General features: G+C 44.4%; 1 protein-coding gene across 2 annotated transcripts in view; it reads left to right on the top strand.

Moving 5' to 3' along the window:
- Window positions 1-12,641, top strand: part of Sulf1 (Extracellular sulfatase Sulf1) — a 72,057-nt gene extending 59,416 nt beyond the window's left edge. For both annotated transcript variants that reach the window (XM_084602195.1, XM_084602194.1), the window contains exons 15-18: window positions 2,443-2,560; window positions 3,616-3,661; window positions 10,655-10,691; window positions 11,921-12,641. In XM_084602195.1, the coding sequence (XP_084458321.1) occupies window positions 2,443-2,560; window positions 3,616-3,661; window positions 10,655-10,682 (192 nt within the window). In that variant the 3' untranslated portion in view covers window positions 10,683-10,691; window positions 11,921-12,641. The remainder of the gene's footprint in view (window positions 1-2,442; window positions 2,561-3,615; window positions 3,662-10,654; window positions 10,692-11,920) is intronic.
- The last annotated feature ends 364 nt before the right edge of the window (window positions 12,642-13,005 follow it).

Genomic DNA, 13,005 nt, shown 5'->3' with positions numbered 1-13,005 from the left:
CCACTGTGTAGCGAGCGAAAGCCGCGTACGGGGGTGAAATAACAACCACCTAATAGGGAAGCGCGTCAAGTAGGTGAGAGGAAGTGTCTGCTCACCTGACACAGCTTCTCGCTCACATCCCGTTGCGGTGCCTACGGTCAGTGTGCGATTCTCGGTGACGGCGGTGGTCTCCTCGGCGGAAATCATGAACCGCACGCGTGCGCGCCCATTCGCCCACGTTGGGCGCCAAAATATGGGGGTGTTCAATTCTCGTAAGAGGAGAATGCGCCACGAGGGGACTAGACGCTATGGTCGCCTTCTAGCCCCGACGTGCCAGCCCTAGCAGACAGAGCTGTGACCCCCAACCCGCGGTGCGAGAAATCGCCACTGCGGCGGGTTCGGGCCAGAGGGGACAAACACGAGTTGCGTACTCGAACAAAAGTTTATTACACTGCTCGAGTACACGGCAAGAGAATAGCAATTAAGAACAACCACTGTGTAGCGAGCGAAAGCCGCGTACGGGGGTGAAATAACAACCACCTAATAGGGAAGCGCGTCAAGTAGGTGAGAGGAAGTGTCTGCTCACCTGACACAGCTTCTCGCTCACATCCCGTTGCGGTGCCTACGGTCAGTGTGCGATTCTCGGTGACGGCGGTGGTCTCCTCGGCGGAAATCATGAACCGCACGCGTGCGCGCCCATTCGCCGAAGAACACCAGCGAGTTGCTACAGTCGCGCTCCTCGACGCGGAACGGGAGAGGAGGTCTCCCGGTTACGCCGGCAGGAAAGAGGGAAGCCCGCGGCAGCGTCGCCGCAGTCCCGGGAGGCGGCGGGGGGTGGCCAGCGTGCCCTCTCCTCCGCCAACCTCTCTGCCAGCGCGCGTAATCACGCGTGTTAATTACGCGCGGGCGTTATAATGGAGGAAGGGGATTGTGAATCCCCACAACGTCTCTACTTCACTGCAGCATGCGATTATATTCGCCACAAGTTCCCGCTGGAAGACATCAGCCTGAAGATGGCTGAAGTTGCCCAAGTGCAGGCTCTAGAAACTGCTTCATTCAGCAGTGTACTCCATTTCATTATGGCATTTCCTGCTATTCTGCCCCAGCAGAGTGGTGAAACAAGAGAAGAAACAGTTGATGCACTCGAAGTGGAGTTTGCCAACATACAAGCTTACCAGATTCCAGCAGACATACTGAATGAGCCAAGGTGCGACATACAGTGGTCGCAATTGGGAAGCATTCGAGATGTCGACGGATCGCCCAGATTCCGCAGAATCTCAATGGTTATGCTGGGCATACTCTCCATTCCCCACTGTAACGCTGAATGTGAGAGAATATTCAGCTCTGTCAACAAAACTCGAACGGAGTTTCGCTCATCAGTTTCCGAGAAAACTCTAGAAAGTCTGCTGATGGTGAAAGGACACCAGAGTGGCACCTGCTTTGAGCAAGCCTACACAGAGAAGTTTTTGAAGCAGGCGAAGTCAGCAACTGCAAAAGCATTGCAAAAATAAATCGTGACAGACACAATGGAGTTTTTGCTCATTACTCTACGGGACACTGATTTTGCTTGTGGGTGAGTGAGCAAGGAGCAAGGGTGTCGCTAAAGATAAATTCTCGGGAAGTAAAAAAAAAAAACAGCCCCCCTCCCCCCCCCCCCCGTTGCGGAGGTTTTACGAATTTTGAAATCTTCAGGTTGGCAGGTATGGATAATGCTGCGTTACCACGAGTGGCAGGTTTTTTTGTTGTTTTCTTTTTTCAAGCATGGCCTCCATGCCCTCTTTCGCAACAACATATGGTCATTAGTTCTCAAAAAGGTCCATCAAAAATCGGAACGTCGCCAGAGTGGGAAAATTTAAACTGGTTCTACAAGTATAGTGCCTAGACTAACTACTGGGTGGCGTTAGGTGCACGAGAAACGATTCCAACATGTCGAAATCGGCGATTGATTTGAATAGGTGTGGTAACAAAAGAGTTAAACTTTTACCATCTACACTGCAAATGACTTCATGATCGTTTGGATTTAAAAGGCCTCACCTCTGGGACCTTGTCTCAACTCATGACAGATTATTCGTGAAGTCGGCGAGTGATAGTAGTATTACGTTTCTGGCGTTCTCCGGATTAAATAGCTCGGTTTCTCAGTAAAACTGGCACCTCTGTTGTGAGACTGCAGTGGTAATCTATCTGCCCAGGCCAAGTCCAATTTGCCCTCGGTCTCCTTTTAAGCAGTTACAACCCTACCTCTGCAGGCGAACAGTTAGTACAGAAATGACCTGCCTTCTTATCTTTCCCATTCTTATCTTTCCCGTTCTCATCTTTCCCGTTCTCATCTTTCCCGTTCTCATCTTTCCCATTCTCATCTTTCCCATTCTCATCTTTCCCATTCTCATCTTTCCCATTCTCATCTTTCCAAGCCTTTCACTCTTTGGGTTCTGATTTGCTTATAACATACTTTGTCCCTTTCAGTTGCGAAATGCAGTTCATGACTTGACGAGGCAGGAAGTTCAAGAATTGCACAACTCTCTTGAAAGATTAAAAAGGTGCAAGGGATCACGAGAGTGTCATCTGAAGTACAGGCCTGAAGGTGCGTATGTATTCGTTATGAATAGGCCTGTTATCACTGTTGTTTTCTTTTGTAAGCTGTCCCCTTGCCATAGTTTGCGTGATGTTATGGGTATGCAAATATTTTAAATTTTGAATACAGCCAGGCCCACTTTTAACATACTGAAGTGCCACAGAAATACCACTGTTATAACCAATAATTGTTATAACCGGGCTATGCCATAAATGAAATGACAAACTTGACAGCAATTAATGCAGTAAAGTAACTTACAATGTTGATATCTTTGCAGGAAAAAATCTGTATCGCCCAGCTTTGACTGGTTCACAGGGTATTTTGTTGACATTTCTCTACCGGGTTTCCTAACTAATGTACATATTGGACTTGAGGACCATTAACAAAAGTTAAGTTCCACAGGGACTCTGTCGTTTGTAAGGCCTCTTTTGCGTAGGATCCTGTTCGTCGTTACTTTCAGCACAAGCGACAGCTAACATTATCACCTCGTGCATATCATGCATGACGTGGTAATCTTATATAAATTGTGCTTCTACACAGTAATTGTGTTTCATTGGTTCATTAATGTTGCTTCCGGGAGAGCTGCCGGTGCACCATACAGAGTGCGAGATGAAGCATATGAAATGAGGCTTCTGGGCTGGGAAATATGGTACTCTAGAACTGCTCACATCTTTTGTTTAAGCTTTCACATTCCTGGTGGTTCCTTTTGCTACTGTAATCTTGTCATGCTTCCTTTCTTTCTTTTCTTTTTTTGCTGGGCACTGTTAATCACCACACTTGTGATGTTGGGCTTGATCTTCTGATGCGTTCCTGAAACATCCTGATTGGTTAGTGTTTTTTTTTTTTTTTTTTCATTGCACATCAAAGGACGACAACAGGAATACTAATATTTACGCATATACAAACAACCAAGTTTGTTGTATGAACATAAGGTTTTAGCGTGAGAAAAGTATGTGCTCGTTTTATGAGTGCTTGTTGGATATTACCATTTTTTGATAGACAGAGAGGCCTGTGTATATTATATTTCAAGTTTCTGGTACCCATTAATTGCATTTTATTTACAGGCCGACGTGACGTTTTCCCCGGGTCCACACGGGCAAGACACGACAGGTCAGTTGGCTGGTCTTTCAGAACATTGATGCTTAACCTATATGCTACTTATTGCAGGTTTGCGGCGAATTTCCTTTGGATTATCATGATGTTTATGAAACTAAATTGCATTTTTGCCGCTTGGTACTACCTGAAAGGACGAGAGTTGCAGAACATTTTGTTGAACAACTTTATCTGTACTATAGTATACTATAGGGGTTCTCAAACTTTTTTGCTTGGAGGAACCCCAAAAGCCTTCAATAAGTTCCAGGGACCCCCCCACTCTCCTCATTTACCAGCAATGTAGTCGAGTGCATTTTTGCAAAGAGAGAGTTGCAAATGTTAAATGTTTATTGCACAGATTAATACAAATACTAATGTGATGGGTGGTACTGCTTCCCTTTTAATAGCAAGTCAAAGCATGGCTCAGTAGCACTCAGAGCCAGTCTCATATCAGTTGCCCGGTTAAGACTGCTCCTGTGCTTGTTCTTCAGATAGGCGAGGGCTGAAAATGCCTGTTCACTAGCATATGTAGTTGCAAAGGGAAGCAAAATGTCCACTGCCCTTTTCAAAGAGGCATGGAAACAGTGGAGCAGTCCCCATCCAATATGTCACCAAGCCTTCACCATTAAATTTCTCTTTGAGGGCAGTGCTTGCCCTGAGCTCTGAGGATTCTCGTGGAACACAAGAAGACAGCCCGCGGAACCCCTGTGTTCCGCGGAACCCAGTTTGAGAACCCCTACTAGAATGCTGGGAGAGACTGCATGTGGTTTGTAGCGTGCAACAGTGATGCTTGCGGAAGAAGCGTCATTGAATCTTCGCTGATATCCTATGGACGTGACGCTTATCCAGGTTATGAAAAAAAAAAAAAAAAACTGCCGTTTCGTTTGGTACTGCAAGACAGTTTACTGATGAATATAATCCTACAGCGCACTATTTCCTACTCATGCCAGCATTAGATATTGCTTTACTTAGAAATAGCCCGACCGCTTTGCCCTGGGTGCATTGGCAGAATTGAAAGCTTTGAAAAGAGCAAAATCATTGCTGCAGCACTCTTGACAGTCGGTACTATTTCCTACTTCGGAATTGTCAAATGTTTAAGTCATGATATCAGTCTGTTTTTCTTTTTTGACGAGAAAGCGGCGCTTTTCATTCCAGTTCACTGTCATGATAGTACAGTTTTCTCCTCGCTAATACCGTTGCATTGCAAATTAAGTTAATAATTATGATGATATTGCTGTGTTTTGAATGTGATGCTGATTAAGTAACTATAAAAACTGGATTACACATATGTTGCAAGCATGCGCCCTAGCTAACACGCATGTTTCTCACTATCATGCAGCAATGATATGAGTATTTCTCAACAATCAGCATTTGTTTTCACGATTATGCTTATTAATTACAGTACTATCAGATATGGGACAATCTTTGCAGCTGATGCTATGGTAGCCAATTGCCTGTATAGTTGATGTGTTGTATTGTAGTGCATGTCGACCTCATCACTGCTTGTCCGTATCCTGTTTCTCTCCCCCACTCTGTTTTCTATGTCGGTTCCCTGAAAGCTGCTATGATTATAGCTAAGCGTTTTTGGTGGGTGTGAAGAAAGAGACTGAAGAAATCTTTCTTGCACACACTTGAATACAGACTTAGCCGCGCCCCACTGCACGGTTCCCTCCCCCCTTTCCTACTTCTCCCTTTCTCTTCTCCCAGTCGCATTGGAGATGCAGCGAGCAGTGATAAAAAGCTTCAAGCATGAACTTAAAAGGCAGGTATAGAGGCATAGCTTCATATGGGCTAAAGTTGAGCAGGTTCGATGTCCCTGTGCAATACGTTTTCTGTGATTGTTTCTTTGAGTCTCTTTGTTTTTGTGGCATCTCATAGCAGAGTGTGAACCGAAGAGAACAGCGAAGAAACAGTGGGAGCGGAAAGGCAATTCGCATTTTTGTAGCGTGTTGCAATTGCGGGGGCCATTCATGCAAAAAAGTGCGATCTCTAAATTTGGCGCTTTGTTGGCAGCCAATGGGCGTAAAGCTTATTTGCAGTACATCAAAAGAGAAGATCAACAGTATCTTTCAGTATCGTGAGACAGTTTAGTAGCTATAAGGGTTATGTTACACCACCCTTGTTCGTTATGACAAGAAATGTTAGGACAGCATTTTACAACACTGCGCGCAGCCATTAAAGAGCTGCAGCTCTGAAGTGCTCCGTTCAATACGGCCGCAGGCGCATCCACCCAAATGAAATAATTGAATGGGTGGCAATATCATTATGTATTGCAATGCAGTGTTAACCTAATGGTTAAAAAAAAAAGGCAAATGTTGCATCGCAGTTGCATCAGTTCGGTGTTCACTCGAATTGATTAATATGAAATCGCTGTGTTATAAATCGTAATCTCGTTCAACTTGTAACTATGAAGCAATACTGGAAATATATTGTGAGCATTACATCTCCTAATTTTTCTCACTGTTTGCACACCTTGAAATTTGTACCCTATAAACCATATTATAGGTTGAGTGGGAATATATGTCTACATCTTACCTTGGAGTGAAAAAAAGGAAAAATAAAACAAGAAAACAGGTATAGAATCGCATATATTTAAATTAGCTTTGTCTCTGCATCACCGGCGCTACTATCTCACTCCAAACGACCTCAGCAGCGTCGTCGGAAGATGACTCTGCTGCTCACCACCTCCGAGTGTGTGTCATCTAGTTCCATCAAGCGTGTTGCTTTTGCAGCATTTCTTGAAAGGCGACATGCGAACAGTTGATCTTCTCCACGGCACAGCACACCGAACCGCCGAACTGTTGCTGACAGAGCAGCCATGTTGCCGTTCGCTTCGGTGAACATCACTTTTTTTTTTAGAAAGCCACTGTAAACTGCCTCCATATGCCTCCATTCATTGCTAAAGAGCCACTTTATACTCTCATAGGTCGAACAAAAGAATGCACACGAAGATAAATGCGCTTGGGATGGAAAAACAAAACGCCAGCAACTGCAGGATGTCAATATGGTTTTAGCTGTCCGTTCACAAGCAGGCACGCCACTTGTTGCCCGACTGTGCCTCAAATTCTGCTAAAGACCGCTATATAAGATGAGGGGCGACTTTAACTTGCTTTTTTTTTTTTCTAGGAAAAAATTTCTACCTATATTCCGGTTTATACAGTAGTTTTCTCACGTGTTGGTCACTATACATCATCAGTTCAGTTCAGGCGTTCAGTCGTGTCCGACTCTTCGTGACCCTATGGACCATGTCACGCCACGCTTTCCGGTCTCTCACTATCTTCTTAACATCACATAGCTTCATCTGCAATGCCTCGAGAATGCCATCTAACCATCGCGTTCGCTGCCTACCCCTTCTCCGGCGACCCTCAACCTTTCCCAACATCAAATCTTTCTCCAGCGACTCCTCTCTTCTCATCAGATGACCAAAGTAGCTGAGCTTTAACTTTAGAATTTGACCCTCCAATGAGCAGTCAGGGTTTATGGTCGACAATATCGACTGATTTGATCTTCTGGCAGTCCAAGGAAATCTTAAGAGTCTTCGCCAGCACCACAATTCAAACGCGTCAATTCTTCGGCGGTCAGCCTTTTTCACAGTCCAACTCTCGCATCCATACATCACAACTGGAAAGACCATAGCACGGGTTATACGGATCTTGGTTGGCAGACTAATGTCTCTTCTCTTTACTAGGCGGTCAAGGCTAACCATTGCTCTCTTTCCCAGAAGCAGGCGTCTCCTAATCTCATGGCTGCAGTCTCCTTCCGAGGTAATCTTGGCGCCCAAGAACAGAAAATCTGTCACAGCTTCCACTTCTTGTCCATTGATGCTCCAGGACTTGATAGGGCAAGACGCCATGATCGTGCGGTAGTTGGAACAATCTTTGGCACTGCCTTTCTTTGGAATGGGGATGTAAACTGACCTCCTCCAATCCTGTGGCCACTGCAGGGTTGTCCAAATCTTTTGACATAATGTATGCAGTGTGTTAACAGCGTCGTGGTTGAGGTTTTGAAGCAGCTCAGCTGGAATACCATCAATTCCGCTAGCTTTGTTCTTAGCAAGGCTGGCTAAGGCCCATTCAACTTCACTCTTCAGAATGCCCGGCTCGAGATCAGTAATCACAACCGTCCTATGTTGGGTTTGCACATCCGGGTCCTTCTTGTACAGTTCTTCTGTGTATTCCTGCCACCTCTTCTTTATCTCTGAGGCTTCAGTGAGGTCCTTGCCTCGTTTGTCCTTTATCACGCCCAGCTTAGCACAGAAGCTTCCTTTGATATCTTTGATTGTCTTATACAGAGCTCTTGTGTTCCTTAATTGGCTGTTGTCCTCAACTGCTTGACACTGTATGTTCAGGAAGGCATTCTTATCTCTCCTTGCTATTTTCTGAAAATCCGCATTGAGAACCTTGTATCTTTCTCTTTCCCCCATACCTTTTGCCATCCTCCTTTCCTCAGCTATTTGCAAAGCCTCTTCAGATAACCAGTTTGCTTTTTTGCATTTCTTTTGCTTTGGAACTACCTTAGTAGCAACTTCTTGTATTATATCACGAACATCAGTCCACATCTCTTCGGGCTCTTTGTCTTCTAGATCTAATTCTTGAAATCGATTCCTCACTTTCACAGCATATTCTAATGGAATCTGATCCAGATCATACCTGAAAGGCCTTCTAGTTTTCTGCGTTTTCCTCAATCGAAGCTTAATTTTGGCAACAAGAAGCTGATGATCGGTGCCACAATCGGCCCCAGGCCTTGTTTTTACTGCTTGTATAGCGCTTCTCCATCTCTGCCGGCAAATAATATAATCGATCTGATTCCTGTACAGACCGTCCGGTGAAATCCATGTGTACAGGCGCCTCTAGTGCTGTTGAAAATGAGTATTCGCTATGGTCAGGTTGTTTTCTTGACAGAACTCTACTAGCCTCTGCCCAGCTTCATTTGGCTCACCAAGACCAAACTTGCCTCTAATTCCGGATATTTATTCACTCCCGACCTTAGCATTCCAGTCTCCTATGAGAAAAACGACGTCTGATGATGGGGTGTGGTCTAAAAGGCATTGTAGGTCCGCATAAAATCTCTCAACGTCAGCTTCTTCAGCAGCAGTGGTCGGTGCATAGACTTGGATAACTGTTATGTTGAAAGGGTGACCTTGGATCCAAAGTGAAATCATTCGGTCGTTTTTGGGGTTGTACCCTAGCACTGCTTTGCCCATTCTTCTGTTTACTATGAGAGCGACCCCATTCCTTCTCTTGGATTCGTGCCCACAATAAAAGACATAATGGTCGCCGGAGTTAAATTCTCCCATTCCGGTCCACTTGAGCTCGCTGATACCCAAGATATCAATGTTCAATCTGTCCATTTCTCGCTTGACGATATCCAGTTTACCTTGCGTCATAGATCTTACATTCCATGTTGCTATGTGATATATCTCCTTGCAACATCGGACTTTCCGGTCGCTTCCCGACACATCCACAACTGAGCGTCCTTTTGGCTTTAGCCCAGCCGCTTCATTCGTCCTGGAGCTACTAGGAATCGCCCTTTGTTCATCCCCAGTAACATGTGAGACGCCTTCCAACCTGGGGGGCTCATCATCCGGCGCCATATCATTAATGCTATTGTGACTGGCCATAGGGTTTTCTTGGCAGGAAATACTGGAGTGGGTTGCCATTACCTTCTCCAGTGAATCACATTTTGTCAGAACTCTCTGCCGTGACCTGTCTATCTTGGGTGACCCTACACAGCAGAGCTCACGACTTCATCGAGTTTCGCAAGCCCCTCCGCCACGACAAGGCAGTGATCGCACAGCCTCAAAAAAAAATTTTGAAAACTTTTTCTGTTAACTGTTCCTCACTACCCCATATCAGACACCTTTTACTTGTGACATTGCGGTGACATTGCAGTAGTTGGAAGGTGAGAGTGTAGCTATGCAGATACAGCTAGACCTCGATATAAGGAAGTCCAGTTCGTTAAATTAAAATTTTTCAACATCGGAATTTATCTCCTGGCATGCAGAGCGAAGCCCCCAGAATGTTTCGCAGACTAATTAGAGGGAAAGCTTCTAATTGCGATGCAGGTTGATGTTATCTGCCTGATGGGTACGATGCACCCGTATAGTTTGTTTCGTCGCAACAATGCGGGCCCTTTTCAGTAAGGTGCCGCTTCGCGCCGCATTTGGCACGGCGCCTTATTGAAAGGGTGCTGCCTATTTCATGCAAGATTACAACATAATAATGACATTGTACATAAATTTGCTAATTTAAATTTGAATTCCCACTGTACATTCAGAAAATGCGTGATCTTCTAAGGGCAGCTTAACAGCATTCCATGTTATTATGCTGGACGCAGTTGTCTTCTTGCATTTGCAGTTTTTATTTTGCAACCAGGAGCCGCACTTATAAGGAACTACGATGATTAGGCATGAACTTTCACAGTTTTGTGGTGAGGATTGTGGTATCTAAGCAGCAAAATTTTCTAATCAGTGCCTCTAAAACGACGGCAAAGATTGTGCCATTATGTCGAAACCAACACAAATTGTGGCGATAAAAACCGCTCGCCAAGCTATCTGTACTGCGCTGTTAGCACTCCTTGTACACGCAGCGCCATCTCGTGAGTTTTTATTGCTGAACCCTTCTGCTATTCTATTCTGTTTGCTCTAGTGTATTCTAAGATAGATGCATTCTAATACACTATATCATTCTACTCATATTTGACTGATTTCAGGCAAATATCGCTCATTTTTTTATGCTCAAAATTCTGAAAAAAGCGATACCTGAAAACAGTGTACCCCACAGATGTTGCATGGCAGGAATCCTGGGCTATTTTTTTATGAACAGTTGAATTCAGTCTGAAATAAGAGGAGAGCTCTCATCTCTCAGAATTTGCATTCTTTCAGGAAAGTTGCAAACTTTATATGCGACATCTTTATAGTTTTTGCACATTGGCTAAGGAAGCATTTTGAAAGTGACCTTTGATGGCTGGAGCTCATGATAGTGCACTTTTGTTTCTTTTTCATGTTTGCAGGCACTGGAAGAACAGTCGCTCCGAGTGAATGCCAATCGTAGGTGTTTGTTTTCTGAGCCTGTTCATTGTCACTGTAGTATGTAGCAACTCAAATATTTCTGCCGTGTACAAACTACAATTGCATACATGTGCTGGACAGAGTCAGGTTGAAGTTTTGTGTGCATATATGTGCTTGCACGCAGAAATGTCTTATGAGTGGCCAAGATTTTGCTCTTTTGGAATGAAGGCTCGTGGTTGGTGAACAGTAAAACGCAAACAGTGAAGACTCCTTTGCTCCATATATACACTTGGTTAAACAATATAATGGACCCTCATGTGGCTTCTAGTGCACTTATTTCTTGTCACATCTATCATGCTCATAGTCACATAGGCCACCAAGTGGCCCGTGACCACTGTCAAGGCCAAGTTCAAGGTCACGTGAGCACAGTTTCACCTTGAGGAAAATATGGAGGTCAGACTTCTGTGTTAAGCCTGGTAGTTGCCATGTGACTTTGGGGCATAGTCACTATGCCACGAAGTGGCCCGTGACCACTGTCAAGGTCAAGGTCGTGCTTAAGAAAATGCATGTGAATATCTAACCAATACGTGCACAGTAGTAGTGACTAAATTTTTCTGTATGCTGTTAGTAACAGTGACACCAACACTGGAACAAAAGTCACCTCAGAGATGCACCAGAGTCATCTCATCTCAAGTTATGCAGATAAGAAGCATCGCAAAGTCGTTCCGATATTGTTCTGTTGGCTTGTCATTTTAAGCGACTGTTCGGGGTATTCAGACTATCCAGTCTGAATACCCCTGAATACCTGAATGCAGAGTTGTTTGTTGATTCTTAGGCTCCTAAAGCAGTTTCAAGAGAAATAGCCTTTCCTATATATTGATGTTCTAGTCCCTTTATTACAGACGCTGTATATACTCATATAAAGGCTGCATTTTTTGCACTATTTTAACAGAATGTGGCCCTTACATAGGTCTGCCATTTTTCCGTAAAATTTTTCTGGCTGCAGCAGAGCTTTGATCAAGCTTATCTGTTCTTATTCTGTGCGACACATTTTTGTGACAAATCGCACAGCTTTGCACAAAAATTTTGGATGGTACCTGGTATAGGTCAACTCTCGGGAATCAAGGGAAGTAGCCTAACTATATTATTTTTAAGTTTGTTGTACCTTCCGCTTTCCACTTTGACAGTTATGGTAGTGTGTTGGAGTGGTTATGCTTTTTTCTGGGTAATAATTTTCTTTTTGCTGTTCTTTTTTTATTTTTTTGCAGTTCATTGTGTACAGAGGAAATGCATGCGAAGGACATCATGAAACTGCCCAAGAGATGGCGCCACGTTTAAGTTCCTGCAGCTGGTCTCTTCTTGCTGCCCTACTCTTTTCTTGCATTTTTGTCTTGAGCACAACATCTGCATTTATACTGTCTTTCTTCAGAGTGCATAACATTGGCCCCTTTCTTAAGGACAAATTGGTTGAATTTGGGAAAAAAAAAAAGAAAACTGGTACCTTTGGTCATCGTAGGGAAGGGGCTGACATTGAATGTAGATGTACTTGGGTCAACAGTGTCTGATGATAAATATTTAGGTGATGCTACTCACTGTGCAAAAATTGTTACCTGTTACCTCTTTTGAGTTGAATTGCCAGGGTACGTGTTTTTTGGAGAGGTGGTTACGAGCTACCTGAACAGAGATTTGTTTAGTACTAATGGCAGAGCTGACCAGATGTTTTTGGTTTACTGTCTGCATAAAATATCTTCCTTTTTATTGAGCCGAATTATAGAATGACATTTCTTGCACCAGCAATCTTGCATATCTTTGTGTAGCACTGAAACTGAAAGAATACTCTGCAAAAACATGGAGGGCTTATGCTGGCAGCCAAGCTGTGCGGTTACCGTATTTTCTCGAATCTAAGCCGGCTACGATTGCAAGCCCGAAAAAGGAAAAAACCTCGAATGCAAGCCGATCGAAAGAGACCACCCTGAACAAGAAAGATGTTTATTCAAATGAAGCTGGCTGTGTTGTCACTGTCTTCATCCCACAGCGCACTGTCCTCGGTACCATCCAGTGCGTTTGAGAGGCAGCAGCTACGGAATGACAGCACGATCATCTCCGCGGAAATATCTTCGCACGCTGTTGACTGAGCGATGTGCGTTTAATGCTACCTGTTGGAGTGAGCTCCTGATCTTGTTCAATCAGCCAATCAGTGTGATACTCGCTTACTCTAGATTTAAAGGGCTTATTGATGGCGACATCGAGTGGCTGAAGCTGACTGTTCATACCGCCAGGCATTATAGCCACATATGTCCCACCTCGTGAGAGTGCAGTCTTCACGCTGTCCATCAGGTATCCGCTGTAGAAG

The sequence above is a fragment of the Amblyomma maculatum genome, chromosome 4, assembly GCF_055883805.1.
Source record: "Amblyomma maculatum isolate TAMU_Amacu chromosome 4, ASM5588380v1, whole genome shotgun sequence".
Taxonomy (NCBI): domain Eukaryota; kingdom Metazoa; phylum Arthropoda; class Arachnida; order Ixodida; family Ixodidae; genus Amblyomma; species Amblyomma maculatum.
This window is presented reverse-complemented; position numbering and strand designations above follow the sequence as displayed.